This window comes from Alternaria dauci, chromosome 5 (assembly GCF_042100115.1).
Source record: "Alternaria dauci strain A2016 chromosome 5, whole genome shotgun sequence".
In the NCBI taxonomy this organism is placed as follows: domain Eukaryota; kingdom Fungi; phylum Ascomycota; class Dothideomycetes; order Pleosporales; family Pleosporaceae; genus Alternaria; species Alternaria dauci.
In genome coordinates this window covers 1,588,084-1,608,491 of record NC_091276.1, presented here as the reverse complement: position 1 = coordinate 1,608,491, position 20,408 = coordinate 1,588,084, and the positions used below count along the sequence as shown (strand labels likewise).

The 20,408-nt window shown below is 54.1% G+C and overlaps 6 protein-coding genes across 6 annotated transcripts; 3 read left to right on the top strand and 3 right to left on the bottom strand.

Moving 5' to 3' along the window:
• The first annotated feature begins 1,414 nt into the window (after positions 1 to 1,414).
• On the top strand, positions 1,415 to 2,441 carry ACET3X_006017 (uncharacterized protein). The gene has a single exon (XM_069452183.1). It carries the CDS (start codon positions 1,437 to 1,439, stop codon positions 2,391 to 2,393), a length of 957 nt encoding a protein of 318 aa, XP_069306377.1. The 5' UTR covers positions 1,415 to 1,436; the 3' UTR covers positions 2,394 to 2,441.
• Positions 2,442 to 2,812: 371 nt separating this feature from the next.
• Positions 2,813 to 4,126, bottom strand: ACET3X_006016 (uncharacterized protein; the record flags this gene model as incomplete). The annotated part of the gene is made up of 1 exon (XM_069452181.1): positions 2,813 to 4,126. One exon carries the CDS (start codon positions 4,124 to 4,126, stop codon positions 2,813 to 2,815), a length of 1,314 nt encoding a protein of 437 aa, XP_069306376.1.
• Positions 4,127 to 4,400: 274 nt separating this feature from the next.
• ACET3X_006015 (uncharacterized protein) lies at positions 4,401 to 5,245 on the bottom strand (the record flags this gene model as incomplete). The annotated part of the gene is made up of 2 exons (XM_069452180.1): positions 4,401 to 5,163; positions 5,220 to 5,245. 2 exons carry the CDS (start codon positions 5,243 to 5,245, stop codon positions 4,401 to 4,403), a joined length of 789 nt encoding a protein of 262 aa, XP_069306375.1.
• A 441-nt stretch (positions 5,246 to 5,686) lies between these two features.
• Positions 5,687 to 9,354, top strand: ACET3X_006014 (uncharacterized protein; the record flags this gene model as incomplete). The annotated part of the gene is made up of 3 exons (XM_069452179.1): positions 5,687 to 5,733; positions 5,787 to 8,606; positions 8,658 to 9,354. 3 exons carry the CDS (start codon positions 5,687 to 5,689, stop codon positions 9,352 to 9,354), a joined length of 3,564 nt encoding a protein of 1,187 aa, XP_069306374.1.
• A 3,150-nt stretch (positions 9,355 to 12,504) lies between these two features.
• ACET3X_006013 (uncharacterized protein) lies at positions 12,505 to 13,538 on the top strand (the record flags this gene model as incomplete). The annotated part of the gene is made up of 2 exons (XM_069452178.1): positions 12,505 to 13,087; positions 13,141 to 13,538. The coding sequence occupies 2 exons, from the start codon at positions 12,505 to 12,507 to the stop codon at positions 13,536 to 13,538; spliced, it is 981 nt and encodes a 326-aa protein (XP_069306373.1).
• A 737-nt stretch (positions 13,539 to 14,275) lies between these two features.
• ACET3X_006012 (uncharacterized protein) lies at positions 14,276 to 19,574 on the bottom strand (the record flags this gene model as incomplete). Its single annotated transcript, XM_069452177.1, has 2 exons — positions 14,276 to 15,031; positions 15,087 to 19,574. The coding sequence occupies 2 exons, from the start codon at positions 19,572 to 19,574 to the stop codon at positions 14,276 to 14,278; spliced, it is 5,244 nt and encodes a 1,747-aa protein (XP_069306372.1).
• Positions 19,575 to 20,408: the final 834 nt, after the last annotated feature.

The window sequence follows — 20,408 nt, the reverse complement described above, 5'->3', positions numbered from 1 at the left end:
CTTCGGTCGTCGGGATAGGGTGGGCGCCCGCCCTGTGCCGACTGTGAGCTTGCGGAGTCTGAAGACGGGCCACGTGGGGCAGGACTCTGTGATCGTCCCCATAACCTGGCCTTGAGCCTTTCCTGTGCCGATGTGCCTGATCCTGCCCCTGCGCTTGGTGGTGGTGAGGCTTCTGCCTGTGAACGCCCTCCCAACGAGCTCTGATAACTCCCTGCCCTCTGACTAGGCAGCGGCCTTCCTTGTGTTTGAGGCTCTGGCGTCAACGAATTGCCCATAGGCCGACCTTGCAGTGGGCGCGCTGCTCCACCCCGTCCTCCTGCTCCTCGGCGAAGTGACTGAGGCTCTTGCGGTGGCTGTTGTGGCGCAGGATTGTCCCACAGGTCACTCAGTCCTCCTCCTCTGCCCGCTGGCTGTCCCTGTGCCTGCTGTCTGGAGGACGCGAACTGAGAAGATGCGAATTGGGCGGGCGCGGGCTGCGGCGCCTTTGGGTCTGGTGGAAGCCACTGTGGGAACGGTCTTCCTTTCTCCGTGTAATACGCGCGGAGGACTCTGGAAAGATGCGAGTCGTCTTCCGTGTCGCCGTCTGCTTCGTCGGATAGGATCTGGCGTCGAAGGTTGTTGTAGCGCGATGTCGTGTTCGTGAGGAGATTATTAAGATAGGACGACATAGCGACGTCCTTGTCCCAATCGTATGTTTTGACGATCGGTGAGGGTGTTCAGGGCCTTTATGCAGGCGTATGGGTGTTGGTGATTAGCGGTGGTGCGAGGCAGTCGGGTCGCGGTTGGGTCGCTGTTTCCAATTTACTCGGCGTTTGGGGGGCGAGGACCCTGTGGTTACCAACCACCCTCGACCGTGTCTTCACCGCACCCCATACGCACCCCTACTATATACAATGCCTCTATTCCATGTTCATATGCGCAAAATCTCTCAAACGTGCCGACTCGTCAACTAGCGAGCTCTCACTCGTACACCAGACATTTGCAGGCCGTGTTTCGGAAGGGGAAATTATGCACGTTGACCGACCGCTTCATGTAAAGTAACGTACCCGAGCATCTTCCTGCATCTTGAAACATCGTGAAACTATGCTTCTACTTTGTCATGGGATTTGAGCTGAAGGTCGACTTTCTAAACATTTGTGTGTGGCTTCTGAGCTGCCCTACAAGTACCGTGGACTAGTAGAGGGTTTCGTGCATATAAGCATCAGCAACAGTTTGCTCACATCTGCTAACGTTGAGCACGGCGGAGCAGTACTCGAGAATGCCCATGACATGTCTCCACTGCATATGCACGTATGCGCATGTCGCCACAAGCTAGCACTCGGGCATGGCAGCCTAAGGGCTGAAGGGCGTACTTCAACTTACACATTATATGTCTCTTGAACGGCATTGCTGCTTCTGATATACGAGCAATCCCAACACAAGCAACACAACCTCGAATGACGATATCACCAGAAGAGCAAAGACAGGCCCGGGAGCAGAAGGAGGAAGCTCGAGAGCGCGAGATTGTCAACGCCATCACCAACGTGCAGGATGAAGCTACCCAGATCGACATCATCATGAAAAATCGAAGATGCTTCGCACCAGCCTTGGACGGAAACGGCAAGTTCTATCCCATCGTACAAGACTATATGAGGAGCGATGCAAAGGCACAAGATGTCGCAAAGAAACTCCTTGGACCCATCAACGACGCGATTCTGCAAAACAGGAAGGACCTGAACTTTGGGGATCTCTGGATCTCAATAATTCACTCAGCGAAGCGACTCCCTTTCCGAGACACTGTCGGCCTCGACAAACTCGTCATTCTTATGAAGGCTATAAAATCCAGCTCTCCGCCTCCAACAGCCAAAGACCCAGATGTATATGTCTGCCTGCGCGGCTTCGGCTGGGATGCCCGCGAGACCATGAACGATTCCCCGGGTTGCGGCTCCGGCTACCTGCTTCCAGAAGTACATGCTTACGCCAACATGCTCTATTTCTACGCTCTCCTGACGGTCGAGCAAGTTAGCAACTTCTGGATCTACTGTATCTGGGAGATGCGCAGTGCACTCGAAACCCCATATGAGGATGATGCGCTACATAGGGCGCATCATCCAGGCACAGCGATACAGAAATACAACGCTACGATTCCTTCTGCCGCAGTGTGGATCTTGGCCGCGGGGAGGCAGGTCTATGAGAGGGAATACGATCTCACTCCCAAAAGGGCAACACAAGGCAATCCGGGTAGCGGTGGACCGCTGTGGGAAGGAAAAGCAGAGTTTAGTAAGAAACGATGGGGGCTTTGGAAGAAGAGGTTCGAAGAACTTGCTGAGCTGGACGGCCTAACAGAGGAGGTAAAGGGCATTGCGAAAGAGACTGCTGGGATCATGAACAGGATTGACGGTGGGTCGAAGTAGTCAGGAAGCAAAATTTGCACCTAATTCATATTCCGATGTCTAAAAACCGAATCCAGTAGCAAAGTATAGTCAGGTTTCAGCATTTACATCGTCTGCATAACTACAGTGAATACTTGCTTGTATTCCACTCTTTCGGCCCTTTCCTAATTTAGCACGAATGACCAGTACAGATGCTGGCTAGCGAACGGACGGTCCCATAGACCACGTTATGGCAGGCATCGGAGTTGTGTCCGTGAGTAGTGTCCGCGAGCGGGACATGGCTCGTCGGCTATTAGGCGCTTATAACCCAATATGAACATGGCATGTAGAAGAAGATCATTGAGTGTGATATGGGGTAGCATTCTGTTTATCTTTGGAAAGAACTCGTCGGTATTACTCTGCTAAGTGGACTTTTCGTCTTCTAAACCGCTGCAATGTCCTTACTCCTCCATTTCTTCATCAATCTCTGCGAACCCCGCAACCTCTTCTGCATCAAGCTGTGGTCCAGGCATGTACGCCACCTGCCTTACAGCAATGTCCCTGAACGCCGCATCAATGATTTCCAAGCTCATGGTACGCATGTCGAAGTCGATATCCTGACCGCCAGACTGTAACACTTCCATGTTAGGTTCGATATCTTGAGGTTCTTGCTCGCCTTCTTCATTATCGCTATCGGGGTAAACCCACTCGTTTCCACGGTCAAAGGTGTAGCACTCGAGCCGGGGTCCATACAGGAGCATGCCGTGGCCGTTCCGGACCTTGCCACGTCGGCATAGCGCGTCCGTCAAAATGTCACTGCGGTGGACCGTGTTTTCCTTGGAGAGGCGTGGGACTTGGTCGAAGTCGTCAATCATAATGATGAGGTACGTGTGCGGGTGCTGCTCATACGTCATCATGCCAGTGTTCTCATCTCTCACTTCTGTCTTGCACATGACCATGAAGGCGGCGATATCCTCGGGGGAGATATAGTCCCATTGCAGGTTTGCCATGTATGCAAATCTACGGTTGTACTCTGCTACCTTGGCCACTTGCTCTGCCCTTTCGGCCCTCTCAAGCTCTCTTTTCGTCGGCCTTTGCGGTGAATTAGCCTTGTTGCTGCTGCTGGCCTGCCAGACGTCTGACTTGTCGTCGGTAGCCAGGATAAAGTTCATCCCTGTTTTTGCCATGGGTCCGGGTGAAGTCGGCTCCACAGTGTAACCTTGCGACGCCGGGTGATAGTGCGTGAGCAAAGCAAAAGCAAGGGCCTTGGCGTACTGCATGCGAGTGGCGTTTGCGGCTGTTGACTGGGGACCATAGGAACCAAGGTAGGCTGTAAGGAGGGCTTGGAGGTCGGGTATGTTGTCGATGGAAGTTTGTCTGAAATCGGGTATCTCAAAATCGACCAACGTCCTCCAGGACTCGGACGAATACTCAGTCTCCTCTTGCAGCTGGGTGTTGGTGGCCTGTCCGTTGAGGTCTTGGAAAGCGCCATGCAACTGACCATCATGCGGTTCGAGATGGTCTGCTGTGCTGTCAGGTGTCATCGGCCTTTGGTAGGCTGTATGGTAGGCACCACACGGCGTGGCATCGGGCACGAAGGCGTTGTAGCCAGTCGGATCATGTCCTTGGTAGTTGTAGTGCTGAGCTGATTTCTGGTACACGTGGTTTAGAGCGGATGGAGCAAACATGTTGTCGAGACTGGGATCTGTCGGAGCGTACTGCTGGTCGAAGTCCAACATAAAATCAAAGTTCATGTTGTCTTGATTGTGGTCCATTTTTGGCAGTCGAAGGGAGCCGTGAAGGGTAATCAAGTAGAAGTGGCAGGACTGGAACAGAGCAGATATAGCCGATAATTGCAGTAGTTTGCTAGCGTGGACTAGACAGAGGTAAAGGTAGCCTCGTGGCTACGAGTGAAATGCATCCAACACTCGCACCGTGCTAGGAGCCATCAACTCGAGAGCGGCTATTACTTGTGATGGGCGTGATAGTGCATCTGGTGCTGGTTTGCCTGTGAGGCTGGCGAAACGGCGATGGTGTTCCTGCCGCGCCTCATGTCGACTCAGCACCGACGGGTTGGCCCTCAGTCGCCGTAGTCTCGACACGATGCATTCCATCTGCGGTGCCTTCGGGAGCGCCATCTGCTGCCCTCTTGGCCAGCTGCTTTGCCTTTTGCTTGAGCTTCTTCTCTCGATTCCTCCGAGTGTTCTTCTCGCGCTTGGCTTCTTCCTTCTCGCGTGCAAGACGTGCTGCTTCGCTTTCCTTGTTCTTTGCTTCCTGCAGCTTTTTCCTGATGGCTATGCGTGACTTCTTGCCCTTTCTTGTGCGCTTGTGTGCCTTGTCTTGGACTAGAACTAGCATCGGGGGATGGCCAACCAGGACCTCTTTAGTCATGCCAGCGGGCGAGATGTTGCGCACCTTCCACGGCAGGGCGCAACCGGGCCATGGCTGCTGCGACAGCTCCAGGACGCTCCTTCCCTCCAAGGCCGCTGCTCTGAACTCTTGCTCGGCTTCGCTGGTGGGCCCGTCGGCGAAATAGTAGCTCCGTGGTTTCTTCACAGCCAGTCCTGCTTCTCCGCTGTCGGCGTCTGGAGATGAAATTCGGATCTTATGCGACTGTGGAGCGGCATTTGCGGGCGCAGCGAAGAGGCGCAACTCTGTCTCGTCTTCATCGTTGGCGTCGTCGGCATCGTCGTCGGCGGCGGTGGTGTAGGTGAAATCGGTCTGTATCTTGGAGCGCAGGAGCTGTTCGAGGTCGGGGTCCGGCGAGTTTCGTGGTGAGGATGCGGGAGAGTGCAGCTCGTGACGGCGGACCCTGGCAACAAGATCAGTATTCACACAACAGGCGCGCACACTAGCGAGTCAACGCACCGCTTCGCATCCGGGACGTCAAACATGGCGGCGTTGTGGAGGTGTCGAAGAACTTGCTGCCTCGAAGATTTGCTAGCCTGGGCATCGGCTGCAGGGCGGGAGATCGGCAATTTGGCCAGCATGCGGCTCCCGAGGATGGCTAGCGCCATGCACCACTGGCTCCGTCATGGCTCGATAATGCCGCCCTCATCTGGATCGGAAAGTCCTCACATCCCCATGTCGCGGCCGCACAACAGGCCAAAAGGAACGCGTTACCTGCCTGTGGTCCGCGGCACCAGCATAGGCCCCGTCTAGCTCCGATGCAGTTAATCATGGCGCTCAAAAAGGGAAGACGGCGGCTGCTGCGAGGCCTTGTGCAAGCGTGACATGTCCCCGTTGCTGCCCCCAGTCCAAGACACACCCCACACCGTTGCTGCCTCTGCAAGGACATGTTGAGCCTGCCTGCTGCAATCCCACAGTAACACGCAATGGGCTACTCGTGGCCCGAAGCCGCCCGTGAGCGCGATCTCCACAGGTTTGCCTCGACCGACACGCACTCGTCTGCTGCAGCTAAGCATGCACTTACAGATATTATCGCCCATGGCTCGATGCACAGAGCCTGGTTAATGCCGCCGACGGTTCTGGCAAAGGTCTGACCTACTCTGGCTACCAGCCCCAGACGTCGCGCGACCGCGCCCTGACGGCCTTTGCCCAGCTCGCCACGCTGCGCCTCAACACCCGCAGGGCCATGGTCTCGCTCATCGACTCGCACCACCAGTACATTCTTGCAGAGGCCACACGCACCCTCTCGCTGTTCAAGCCCGTCGCCGAGGAGCCCGAGGACGAGGTGTGGCTGGGCAACGCCATCTTGACCAAGACGGATGCTGTCTGCTACCACACCTTCACCTCGACGTATACTGCCTACGAGGATGATGGAAGCACCCTCACGGGCGAGTGCATGGTCATACCTGACTGCCGCCTGGACGCTAGATTTGCTGACAAGGATTATGTCAAGGGCGAGCCGGGCGTGAGGTTCTACGCTGGAGTACCCATCGTCACCAAGGCCGGCCATCGCATTGGCGTCTATGCCGTGTCTGACGAGAGGCCCCGCGATGGAATCAGTGCGGGCGAATTGCGCTTCATGCAGGATGTCTCCGCCGCCGTCATGGAGCACCTCGAGCTGGCCAAGGACAGCATGGACCGCAACCAGGGCGAGCGCATGGTACGCGGCTTGACGCAGTTTATCGAGTGCTCCTCTGTCCAGGACATCCGCGAAGACGGGAACCGGCCCACCACCATGGAGAAGCAGACCGAGAACGCGCGCTTGGTAGCCCTGGACCAAGGAGAGGAAGACGATGCCTCCAACACGTCTCTTCCTGGCAGACAGGCCCAACGCAAGCGCAATGCCGAATCTGACGCAGCCCGCATCTTCCACAGAGCCGCGCGCATAATACGCCAGAGCACCGAGGCCGACGGTGTCGTCTTCTTCGACACTTCGACCGCTGGCATAAGAACCCATCTCTACGACTACAGCCGCAGTTCCGCTAGTAGCGACGAGAGTGCGACCCACAATACAGACACTGGCGACTCGACTGCTTCACGGAGGCCCAAGAAACAAACCGCCAACACTGCTGATGGAGCGCCGGAAGCAAGTGGAGCTGATAGCAAGTCTTGCCCTGTGGTAGGATTATCGCTGCGTGAAGGAAACGCGGCCCTGGTGCACACAGACTTTAGCTTCAACGAAGCTGCCATGGAACGCTATATCCATCGGTATCCATATGGAAAATTTTTCAACTACAACGAGGATGGCATCGGCGTCAATTCTTCCGACGAGAAGTCAGAACGCTCCGAGACTGAGCAGTCGGACCGCAACCCGGATGGATCTACCGCTAACAACAAGAAGCCGCGCAAAAAGCGAGAAAGATTCATCCCAACCGAGTTTCTCAAAGTCTTGCCCAAGGTGAGGAGCCTCATTTTCCTGCCACTTTGGTGTCCGGCCACGGAACGATGGATAGCCGGTGGCTTCATCTGGACGACCCAAGCTGGACGACTGATGAGTCCAGACAACGAGCTGCCATATCTACAAGCATTCGGCAATTCGGTGACCAGCGAAGTAGCCCGACTAAATGCGCAGAAGGCGGATCGTGCCAAGACTACCTTCATTGCTTCCATATCGCATGAGTTGCGTTCGCCACTCCATGGCATTCTTGGCTCTGTAGAGTTCCTACGCGAAACAGTGGCATCGGCATATCAAGAGTCTCTGGTTTCTTCCATCGAGACATGTGGCAAAACGTTGCTCGACACAATTGACCACGTACTTGATTATGCAAAGATCAACAAGCTACAGAAGGTCGCTGGTCAGAACAAGCGAAGCCTGGGGCGAAATAAGAGACAGCCTACTGACAATTCAATCCTTGGTGTTACCTCTGACTTTGATCTAGCGCAGTTGGTCGAGGAGGTCTGCGACACTGTGTGCGCTGGTCATAGATTTAGGAAGACCCACCACATCCGAGGATCCGCAATCTATGACCAGGCTGAGAGCAAAGCTGCGAACGGTTCAATGCAAGGCGAAAATGGCAACACCGACGTGGAAGGCAGAGATACCCATGGATCCGTTGCCGTCTCTTTAATCGTAGCCCCCTACGTGAGCTGGATCGTGCGATCGCAACCCGGCGCCCTCCGACGTATCGTTATGAACTTGCTGGGCAACGCGCTCAAGTATACAGACTCTGGTTATATCGCCATCAAAATGTTACAACACAAAACCTCCGCCAACTTTATGGACTTGTCTCTGAGTGTTGAAGACTCAGGCAGAGGAATGTCACAGGAATACCAGCGAACGAAACTGTTCTCGCCATTCAGCCAAGAGGATCCCTTCAGCTCTGGTACTGGGTTGGGCCTTTCGATCGTCAAACAAATCATAGAATCTTTAAAGGGCGAGATTGAGGTGAGGAGTACCCACAATGTCGGCACTGTTATCAAGATCAGCATACGTTTGCCAATTGGGTCCAAGGAGAACACACAGCAAGACCTTGCCCTTGTCCGGGCACCCCAGGAATTAAAGAACACGTCTGTCTCTATTGTTTGCGACATGACTGACACGCAAGGCGGCGAACGGGGACTTAAAACTAAAGAGTCCATGGAAAACGCTTGCAAGAACTTCGACATGAAAATTGTTGCATCAAAGCAATCGAACACCAAAATTTCGGTCACCAATATCGACTTCCTGCTCATTGACTCCCCTTCTCTCTATCAGTTGATACAGGAATCGAACTCTAGTCGTGCCAACACGTCACCATTAGGAGTGATCTGTGTCTGTACAGATACGTCGGAGAAGACTGCCGTGGAGACTCAACTCGCGAGACAGGTTGAGGCACTTGGCTGGCTTATAGAAATAGTTACGCAGCCGTAAGTGTCTTGCACAACCCTTTTGCCCCGCCTTACTGACAATTTTGATAGATGTGGACCTCGAAAGCTTGCTCGATCACTTCTGTCTTGTCAGAAGCGTGCCTCGCAACACGGCAATGAGCCATCCATTAGTCGATCGATGAGCTCTTCCCTGGTACAGCCTGAGTTCCAGTCCCTTGCCCCGCCTCGCGTTCTATCTCAGCGGAGTTTGAGTGACATGTTTCCACAAGACATCACGACGCGACAAGCCAATAATGCAATGGTAGGCCCATCCCCGCCACCACCGCGCCCTTTCCCGGCCACCACCACCCCTTTGAGCCCCACCCCAAGCGAGAGTGGTGAATACTTTAACCCACGAGTCCTCCTCGTAGATGATAACGCCATCAACTTGAAGCTGCTCGTCGTTTTCGCCAAGCGACAAAATCTGCGTTACGTTGAAGCAACCAACGGTCTCGAGGCGTTTGAAACGTTCAAGTCAGAAGCCACGTCTTCTTCCCCACCAGCCCGTCCTTTTGACTTTATACTGATGGATTTGAGTATGCCCGTCATGGACGGGCTGACGAGTACACGCCATATTCGTCAGTTTGAAAGCAAAAACGGTTTGCCAAGGTCACATATTGTGGCACTCACTGGGCTTGCAAGTGCGCAGGACCAGAAGGATGCGCATGAGGCGGGCGTGGACATGTATCTCGTCAAGCCGGTCAAGTTTGCTGACATTAAACGTGTTTTTGGGGGGAAGTGGTTATAGTCATGTATGGTTTGATTGGCGTTACGCGCGTTCTAACAGCTTTCCTTGGGTACAAAGCATGGTATTTGTGCATTGCGAGGGTGTTTTGGAGGGACTTTTGCATGGTTGTTTGGGAAAGTCAGGTAGACTTCCGTCCCAGACGGGACGGTCGTTAGGGTATTTTTATGAAACGCTCTCTACGTTACTCTTTCCTTGAACTCGATATCTGCTCGGCCCCAATTCCGCTCTTTGTCATCTTACCTTTCCCTTTATGCCTATATCTTCCAACGAAGCCACGCAACCCACGGAGGTCGAACGGGACATTGATCACAGCTTGTAAGCAACTCGATCCTGCAAGAGCATTCTAGCACGCCGTAGGGTCGAGGTATTCGCGACAGGTACCCTGTATGCGATCAGTCAAATGACAGGGTGAGCAACAAGGCCGCAAGGTAGAGTGAGTCGCGGTGAAGACACAAGCGGTCACCAGGTGGACTGAAAAGTAGTAAAATATATGGAAAACAAGGTATCTGCCGCACATCGGATCGCGCATGTGGGCGAAGAGGGTTACAACTCGATCATGTATCCATAAGTGTGCACGTCAAAGTCTAGTTATACTTATAGCTTGATGATACTAGAATGGTCCACAGTCGCTCGCAAGCGGATTTTACTTTGAGGTACACGTTCCCAAGTGTATGCTGATTGGGAAACAGTATTCCTGTGTTGAGCGCATCCACTGTACTGTTGCGAGATACTTGTGATATGTCATGTGCCAAGTCGCAGGACTCGGGCTCTAGGTCGACAGGGATAGAGATGTGATTTCCCAACCTGCTCATCCGTAACTTGATCACAGTCATACCGTTTGCTTACTACTGAATCACCTCATGTTGTCCCAGGTTTACGTACGGAGGTGCGTTGTAAGCACTAGTTCTGCGTTGTGCCTGCTATTCAGTATTTCCCTTTATAGTTGATACAGCGTCGCTGCCTCTTGCATGACGCTGAGTCTGGCTGCTCATAATTTCCTGGACGCGTTGTGATACGATCAAGGGCCGCGCATTCAAGGTTGATACGGAATCACGCGACTTCACGTAACGGAACCTCCAGGGCTTTGCAGGATGCTCGAACGCGACTCAACCATACATCCATCTTGCTGGATTCGCTTTGCCTGACGGTGCAATTCAACATGTTTATTGACATTCACGAGCAAGAGAGCAGTGCAGTAGTTTGCGTTGTCAGCACTACTACCGTCACAAAGATACAGCTGCTTTTGCGGTATCCCTCATCGCCCTTTCTTGTGATGACAAGCACATGCCTCCCCATCGGTCTCGCAGGCGCATCGCGATGCATCACGATTATGCTGTACGACAATGTCATCCAACTCCGTCACGACACCTGTTCGCGCATTCCGATATTGGATCGAGCAATTCGGCAGTGTGGTGCGAAAGGGCTTTGGAAGAGATACGCAGCCAAACACAGGATACGGCGCTCGTCTTGATGATGATGGAAGATTGCGCGTGGATGCCGGTCTCGCCTTGCATGCGACATGGGCGGAGGCTTAAGTGGCGTTCAAACACCGCGTTCCGTGTCCGCAACATCGAGGCAATGGTGCTGGCAACCTTCCTACTGCTGCCGTTAGCGCGAACGAACGGATATGCGGTACGTCGGTTGCGCCATCTCGGTCAATGGCTCTACGCTATTTGTCGTATCCATGGTTTCCAGCACCGGTGCAGAGAGCTTCAGTCGCATCCGCAGTAGAGTTCGCGAGGTTGGTGGGTCATGAGTAATTGCAAGGGTTCAACTCGGCGAGAAAGGTTTTGCTAGAGGATCGCCTTCTTGGACTATCCTTATAGAGATTTCCACTTTCGGGTCTCCGACATACATATCCGGAACAGCATCGGCGCTATCGCATCGTCAAACCTGAAGCCAGTGATTGCGTTCACAATCATTGGCTAAGAGATTCAAATCACGTCTGTAACAGTTGACAGCGTACGACAAGGACCCTGCGCTAGACCTTCGGTGAAGTGCCGAAGACCCTCCTCCTCATAAGAAGCCCAGTAGAGCGCACACCAACAGATCTCACCATGTACCTCACACCCTATAGCCGCGGTCTTCCAGAGTTCTCTTCCGAGTTCTTGTGGTAGGGTTTGCTGCCGTAGCAGTGTTTAGCTGCAGACTTGCGTGGGGAAGGCGAAGCGAGCATGCACGACACAAACTAGCCTTACGGATGCCCAAAGTTTCGTATCGTTAAGGTTAGCCCGCGACAAACCATTTCCATACTCTAACCCTCGCCTGGTAAGGCTCAAGCCTTGCCATGTGCCTCAAACGTACGGCGTCCATGGCCCAAACTGCGGGCCGTGTTGATCTTCGTTCATCGGCACTGCAGCTCTTGCACGCTCGCTAGGCTGAAGCCGTCTTGAAACAATAAACAGCATCCCCACATCTTTCTTTAGAAAACTTTCGTTTCGACGTAAAGGGGTCTTACCTTCCAAACCAACGGTCTGCTTGTCAATGCGATACCAGTAAGAACGCACTGAATAATTCGCCTCTGAGAAGCGGGATCGAGTTGATTCGGAATAATACAGTGCCGGTATCCTTGCATGCCTGCCATCGTTCCATGGCCGATGCGAATGAGATTCAGCACGCGAATGCCACACTGCATGAAATAGTAGGAACGCAACTGCTGACAAGCCTGAGTATGTGCAGCGTATCGCGTGAGCTGGATTGCTTGGAGTTACACACCAAGCTCGAGGATAACCGGCATGTGCGCTACTACCTGTCATGCTTCAACTACAATCTATTCCACCGGTCACGTAGTGGCGTTTATCCGTCGTTCCAAAACAGTAGCGGTGGGTCTTTCTCACCATCGCCCTAGCGGCCTGTCACGTCTATTCCAACGCTCTCTTCAACGCTTGCCCATGGGAATCAGGGTCAGAAGAGGCATCTGCTCACACCGTGCTAAGTGTAAGCATGAGTCGTGGCTACTATTCTTGCCCGTCCTCGGAAACATCTGACAATGTATAAAGATAAAAGTTCGTCGCTCCCTTGCTACCATCATCTCAGGTTGACACGGTCATTCGCTTTCCCGCTTCTCAGCACATCTTGCCTGCCCTATCTTTTCATACATCGTATTCGCCTTCCATTCAATACGCTTACTAGCTTCTCCTCACATACATAATGTATATTCGCAACATCCTTATTTCTGGTCTTGCGGCTGCCAGCACAGTCCAGGCCTACGCCAACTACACCATCCGAGAAGATGAGTGGATCGTAGCACCGCCAGCACCGGTGCAAGAGAAGCGCACTGTAGGAAAGATTCTCGGTCTAGTTGGCAGCCTCTTCGGTGGCAAGAAACCTGCGCAGGAATGCCCTGCCATCTGGACTCAGATCTCTTCCACTCTGACTCAGCAATTCCTCGGAGACGGGCAGTGCACAGATGCTGCTCGCGCTGCAATCCGATCTTCTTTCCACGACTGCTTCAATGGAGCTTGCGACGGATCTCTCATTCTTGCGCAAGAGTGCTCAAATCACGAGAATCGTGGCCTACAACGCCTTTGCGGCAACCTCGCCAATGTCGCTACCCAGACCAAAGTCGGTGTGGCCGATCTTATCCAGTTTGCTGCCGCACATGCAGTCAAAACATGCCCTGGTGGACCTACCATTCCCGTCAAGGTTGGTCGTAAGGATTCCAGCGAGGCAAACGCGCTCGGCGTTCTACCCAGCGGTCTCGCCAAAGGAGAGGACTTGGTCAGGCTCTTCGGTAAGCTTTCATCTTTCAACTTGCCATCTTTACATAGCTAACATTATCTCTAGCATCAAAAGGCTTCTCTCCCTACGACCTTGCGGCCCTCATCGGTGCTCACACTGCTGCCAAACAACGCGTTACAGACCCTTCCAGAGCTGAAGCCGCGCTCGATTCTACTGTCGGTACCTGGGACAACAAATACTACTCCGAGACTAAGCGGGGCTCGGCACCCTTCACGCTCCAGTCTGACAAGAACATTGCACAGAACCCTCTCACTGCTATCCCCTTCTCCACCTTTGCCGCTAGCAAGGGATTGTGGGATTCGGCGTTCGTAGGTGCAATGGTCAAGATGAGCATGTTGGGTGTTGAGGACAAGAACTTGATCGACTGCACGAGTGCACTGCCAGGCGGCAGCAAGAAGAGGGACGTCAAGAGCAGCAACCTTTTTAACCGCCTCAAGTGGTAGAGCGGATATCATGCATGATGTTGGCATTTCCGGGCGTTATGATGTCTCTTTTTTTCTCCGTCATTTCCTGTTAAACTTCACGACTCTCCTTGATGGCACATGCTAGTCATGCTTTCTTGTTTGTATCATATCTCATCTTAGAGAAAGGGAAAGGTGTCTGGTAGTACGCTCCATGACGGTTATATTAGTAATATTAGAGGGATTTTACACAAATTTGCCACTTCGTTTGCATTGAACAAGAGCATCAACGCAATCAGCCTATGCAACTGAGACAAGAACAAAACCGTAAAAACGAATGAGCATGTAAAATGTCGACATAATTCCTATACCTTACCGTTCCTCCCCCAAGGATATCTAACCCAAGTTCCCGTCCACCCGGTCCCCCATACTCTCATCCAAATATGCCTACCCGCCATCCAACACAACGAAAAGGACGCCAGCGACATCACACTGCGCAAGCGATGCATTAAGACCCTCCAGATTGTGGTACAATACAAACAAATGAAAAACGATTGGCAAGATAAAGCCAAAGTAAAGTTAAAAACCGTATAAATGCCATGGTGTGTAAAAAAGAAAAGGCGATCGGGTATCGAAGTCGAAAATGTTCTATCGCGAAATTATCCCCAACTGGACTCTCCCCTTTCTGTCTCTCTCCACAACAGCGGCAGCAGCAGTAGTAGCAGCAATACAAGCCACTCAACATAGGGTGACAATGTTTTGATGTCAACATGGACTGCCTAACCATCCTCTGGTGGTGGTGTGGGTAGATCCCTCCCCTTTTGTTCTGGACTCGGTGGGTGGACAACGGTGACTGGTGTTGTCGGGTCCCTGGATTCCTCGCCTTCTTGGTCGACGATGCTATCGCCTTCTTCAGGTATGGCCGTAGGACTCAAAATGCCCCCGTCCTCGCTCTTGGCCGAAGCTTGATTGCGTCGATTTCTCCTTCGTTGTCTTTCCGTGTCAGCGTTCTCTCTTCTTCGCCTAACAGACAGCGAACCGTCTTTGTTCAGGCTAGTGCCTGATTGTAGACCTTCCAACATGGCAGCAGCACGATCTGCGATATCTGCTTCAGCGGTGCCGGCAGCGCCAGCAGAAGTACCAACAGTGCTGCTAGCCTCGTTCTCCGCCGTCTCACTCGCGGGACTAAGCAGCTTGCTCGTATCATCCTCTCCTTCGGCACCCTCTCCCCCGTCCTCCATGTTGACGCCAATTTCTGGAATCTTCTGGCCACTAGCCACGCGTACCTGGTGCCTGTCCTTTAAACGGGCGCGACGACGGCGATCGCGTTGATCCCTTGCTTCGGGCTTTGCGGCACGCAGCTTCTGGAGTAAGTCGTCCATCGCCCCGGTGGAAGCTGGAGATTTGGGCGCATCGGAGTCTGAAGACAGAGCGTTGGGTGAGAGAGGGTTCGCAGTCTGCGCTTGTTTGCGACGCATGGAAATCTCGTTGCGACGGTGTTGTTCTTCGAGTGCGGTGTTCTTCTCTTTGGATTTCTACCAGCGAGTTAGCAAACAGGATAATTGAAATAGGCGACTCGTGATGACTGACCTTCCATTCCTGAACGAAGTTGGCCAACTTCGCAAAGAAATCCCTCCTCGCACTGTCGTCGGTTGGATCTTCGCCATAAAATGCCATGATGTCGTCGTAACTCTTCTGCATATCCTCAAGGAAGACTTGCATCTGCTCTGCCTTTCTCCTTGCTTCCTTCATGTTCCTTTGCACAACAATTGCAACCTTGTCTTCTGGATGGAATTTGGTTGGGTCAGACAGGTTACCAGAGTCGAGCGACATCTGTACATTCTTGATGTTGTCAATGTACTTTTTGGCATCGGTCTGCAGTTGCTCAACGTTGATCTTCTGTGCTGTCAGGACGCCGCCGATCTCGTCGGTGAAACCTTCCCATCCAGAGTACTGGTTGCGCACAATCCTCTCGACAACGTCGGCGAATGTGGATTCGTTCCTGTCGTCCTTGAGCATGCCCAGACGCGATAGCGTGGAGAGCTTGAAACCACTGGCTTGCTTATTGGCATCGTTCATGAAGTTACCAATGTCCAAGATGAGACCGAGAACACTGATCAAGCTTGAAGAATCGCGTAGACTCTCGGATACCCTTGAAATTTCCAACAGCTTGTTCGAAATCTCATCGTACTCAGATTCGTACGTACGAGTCAATGCGAGCGCCCTCATCCTACTCTTCCAGTAATGGTGCAGCTCGTAAGCAGTGAAAAGGTATATTTGATCTTCCCTTGTGAGTTCGTTCGGGTCCTGTTCGCGTTTGCTTTCGCTGGCATTAGGTCCGGTCCAGTCTTTTGAGTAAGGTGCCATGAGCTTGGCGGTATTGTCAGGTATGTCACAGAAGTCGTTCTTTTGCAGGAACTCCATAGTGACAGGGTCGTCCAGGATCTTGGTGTCACAGTGGATGATCATTCTGACAATGTCCTCCACTCCGTATGATGAGAACTTGGCCATGCTGATCTGGAAGTTGTGCATAAGGTCACGGGAGATGATCTGCTTCTTTTCGTCCTTCTTGCCAGATTTCTTGCCGATCGCCTTGATCTCTTTTGCCAAGAACAGCTTCTCGACTTCCTCCAATACACCCTTCCTCGCCAATTCCTGGTACTTCTCCTCTTTTTCTTCCGAAGTGAGACCACGGGTGGCCCAGACGGTGGTAGTAGGCTGGTCGACCTTGTCCCAATGAAGAGCCTTGAGCTTTTTCTTGGGCCGTGGCCCAGAAAGAGCAAACTGTTGCGCGGCGCCGAATCCAGGTGCTTTGGGCATGAATCCAGGACGCTTGGCACCTGGCATGGGTGGCGGCGGCGGCGGCGGCGGAGGTGGCATACTGCCATCTCCAGGCATAGGGGGTGGAACGGGAATACCAGGCTTGAAACCAAGTTTTCCAGGCGGCGGCGGCGGCGGAGGTGGCGGAGGAATAGGAGCACCGGGCATAGGTGGTGGAACTGGTATGTCGGCAGAGAACCCAAGAGCGCCTGGGGGAGGAGGTGGAGGCGGAGGTATAGCAGCTTTGGGGGCTTCGCCATCGGCGGGTGTCTTTGGTGAGCCGGATTCGAGGCTGGGATGTGATGGTCCTGTGGTAACGCCATCGCCTTCCGCATCCGAGTCGTCATATCGCTTGACGTTCGAGGCGATATCTGCCATCAAGGCATTGGCTGTCGAAGAGCTGAGCTTTGGCTTGTGCATCTGTACGAGACGGGGCTTCTCAATGACCACGTCATCATCATCCATCTCTGACATCTCAGTATCCTCGCCAATCTGACCAGGAAGGCCAGGGAGTGGCTTTCTGCGTGGTACACCACTCTTGGCACGGACTGATCCAAAGGAGCTCGATTCGAGACCGCCATAGCCTTGTTCAGTCATGCCAGGCATGTCGCCCTCCATTTTCTCTCGCAGTTCCCGGAGCTTCTCGCTGGGCTGCATCTGCAGGGTCTTGCCCTCGAGCGTCGCCTGAGTTCTGGCTCGCTGCAATTGGATCTCTAGTCTGTTCATGAGCCGTTCGCGGTCCATGATGCCCTGCATTTGAGCAGGATCCGTGGCACCGAGTCCATCTTTGCCGGACTTCTTCGCTGCTGACGCTGCGACATCTTGAGCGTCTCTAAGCATCAAGTACAGTTCACGCGTCTCGAGTTCGTTACGTTGCAGCTCTTGAGCTCGTATTCTCTGCATTTCTGCGAGTTCCGACTTCATTTGCTCTACCTGTCTTCCACGAAGCTCGATGATGCGTTCTTGCTCTGCTAGTTGTTTCTGCAGCTTAGAGACTAGGCCATCTGCGCCCAGCTCTAGCTGCGCTTTCATCTCATCGCGTTCCGCAATGGCCGAGTCTGCAATCTGTCGCGCTTCGACTGCTTCATCGCGTACCTGCCGGGCCTCGGAATCTGTGTAGAGCTTGTCGAGCAGCGACTGTACGGTGAAATTCAGACTTTGCTTGAGGTCCATGTCTGGCAGTCGGCGGTCCATAGCCACGTAGCTCAGCATTTGGTCGACCAATTGGAACATGCGCAACCGATCCTCGCTCTCGGTGTCGCGCATCAACAGCAAGTGTTGCATGGCCGACGTGAAGTAGTCTTGTGCGCGGCTGCCATTGATCTTGCTCATGATGGCATCTGCTATCTGAACGGGGTCGTTGAGATCCTTGGTCTCACCTTCAACGCTGTCGACTATGGAGCTATTCTCCCTTTGAAGGAAATCCTCATAGTCCACAGCTTCGTTGTCCAAGTAGTGCTCGATCTGCTTGTCGATGACATCGTACTGGAAGCCTTCCATTTTGTTGAAGATGCGCTTGATGCCGCATGCTGTGAACTGGGCTCGTACATGCATCCTGAGCTGCAGGTCGCGTTCAGGGGCGTCGACAACCATGTTGATCAAAAAGAGTGTTGCGATGGCATATTCCATGAGGAGGTTCTCTACGCCGATACCTCCACTGCGCACTTCGTCTGAAGCGCCTACCATGGAGCCCATCTTACCACGGCCATCGACCGTGACTTCGACGATGCGCATCCATGCATCGAATCGACTGCTTTCGCCATATTGTGATTTGAGGTTGTCGAGTGCCTGCAGTACTTTCTCGTGCCCACTTCCATTGCCCCAGTGGCACAAAAAGGTCAAGACATCTGAGACAAGTTTTCGTGTGTTGAGGCGCGAAGAGATCAAGGAGCCACACAGCGCCTGTATGATGGAGGGATGGTTGAGAGCATTGTCGGCACCGTACTTGTTGTTCATCAATGCCTTTAGGCACTTGATGATTTCGTATTCGCGCTCCACGTCGTTCTCCGCCTTTTGTGCCATGACGCTGGGCGGGGGCGCAGGCCCGGTTCCCTTCCTGCGGTTGATCTTGGCCAATACATTTGTGAGGGCAATCTGACCCTGCGCCTCGATGAAGCCCCTGACCCAAGCAATAGGCTGCGTTCGCAGGCTGATCTCCAAACTCGACATTTGCTTGATAGTTATCGAGTTGTCCATGACCTTCTTGACATACCACTCGGGCGAGCCCTCCTCTTCTGCGCGCATGAGGATGTCCGGGCCACCTCCACCTGGACCGCCGTATGTTATCCGCTGCGTCTGGCGCTTCTTCTCTTCGTGCTTGAATTCGGCGAGCTTGTCCTGGTAGACGAGGGTCCACTTCTTGTCGATCTTGTAGGCCTCCATCTGCCGCCTGGCCTGCTCTGGTAAGCTCTTCCATCCTCGCTTCACCATGAGGTTCATAAACTCTTTTTCTACGACATGGTCTGGCGGTCTTTGTATGCTAAGTGTGTTTTGGTTGAACGAGGTCTGCGACGATGAGGGCGACGACGACGAGTTGTAGTGCAGCAGGTGGCGGTGCGAGTCGCGTGGAGTAGCTATGGCGGTGGGGAGGAGACTGCCGGCATCGAGGCCTATAGAGGAGATTGTCGTCTGGGATGGGTTCTGGGGGTAGAAGACGTTGCTGCCGCGCGTCCTTGAGTCGTTGCTGTAGATGCTCGCCTGGTCCGACGAGGCGCGCGTGTTGTTGGACGAGTCGGTGCCGGCATAGTACGAGTGGTTGCCGTCTCTGCTGCTGCCGCGCGCGCCCCACTGCTGCATCGACACGCCGCGGTCGCCAGGGTTGCTCGAGGCGATGGTGGTGCCGAGTGAGTGCGGCGGTGGGCGCGGCGGGCCTGGGTTGGAGTAGCCGTTCTGGGGCATTGCGGAGGCGTTGACGACGGGGTACTGGTGGAAGTCGCCGCCGCCCTTGTTGAGATGGTGTGGCAGCGGTTCGCCCGTCTTGGAGGCGTCGTCGCGCGGAGGGTCGATGGTTGATACGGGGCCGGCTCGCGCGAAGATGCCCTCAGCGGTCATGGACACGGGCCGCTGGTCTATCGAAGCGCCGCCAATCGAGTGTCTGTGTGAATGGCGTGACGAGAGCGAGCCATGAGAGCTGCCCGGGGGGCTGTCGGTCGACGAGGTAGTCGTGTGCTTCGCGTCGCTGGCGTGCTTGTCCTTGTCTTTGTGCAGGCGGCGTCCGAAGAACTTGCCGGCGGAAGATTGCCGACCCTTGCTGTCCATGCCTATAGCGAGCGTCTATGCCCAAAGCTGCCGCCCTGGGAGCGCGCCGCCCGACGTGTCCCCCGTTCCCCTCCTTCCTGAAGCAGCGCCGTCTCGCTTCGCAGCGACGGCCGACGTGGGCGAGGGCGACACGGCCAACGGCTATCTCTCGTCCTGAAGCGAGAGTGCGGGGCGGGGTGCGGTGAGTCGCAAGGCAGTAGAAGCAATTCCTGGGGGGGTGGAGGGAAGGACGCCGTGGGTGCTGCAGCACAATGCGGCTGCAGGTGAGTTGCGGCAAGTTGCTGAATAACTAGCGCCGCCCATGTGACTGCCGCCTGTCAGTCGTGCCTAGTATATTCCCAGGGCGAGGTATAGCAGTATAAGACAGGACACGGCCATGCTGCAGTCAGCCGTCACCGAGACGTCTCGACGTTACAGCCAGACAGGGCCGCCAGAGTGGGCTTCCCAGCATGCGAACTCCGTCTCAGCCGCGTCCGCATTGGCTCCGACGTTCTCCTGAGACGTGCGCATGTGTCCGTGTAGTGGCGCCATCTGCCCTGCCAGCCCATCAACCAACGCCCTCGTAGCCGCGCCCTCAGCACCTCTCTCTCCTGACTAACTAGCTAACTAACCCTCCCCGGCCCCGTCTGCTCTTGTCCTGTGGCGCAGCAGGCACCAGCGACATCGAGAGACGCGCATGCATCGCCGCACTCTGTACACATCTGGCGCATTCCGTCTCAACACCACCTGCTACCCACACTACCCGCACGACCCCTAACAGCCCAGCCTCGCGTCAGCCCACTGCCGGCGATCAAAACGACGCGCTCCGCCAGTTCACGCATCCTTCGCTAGCAC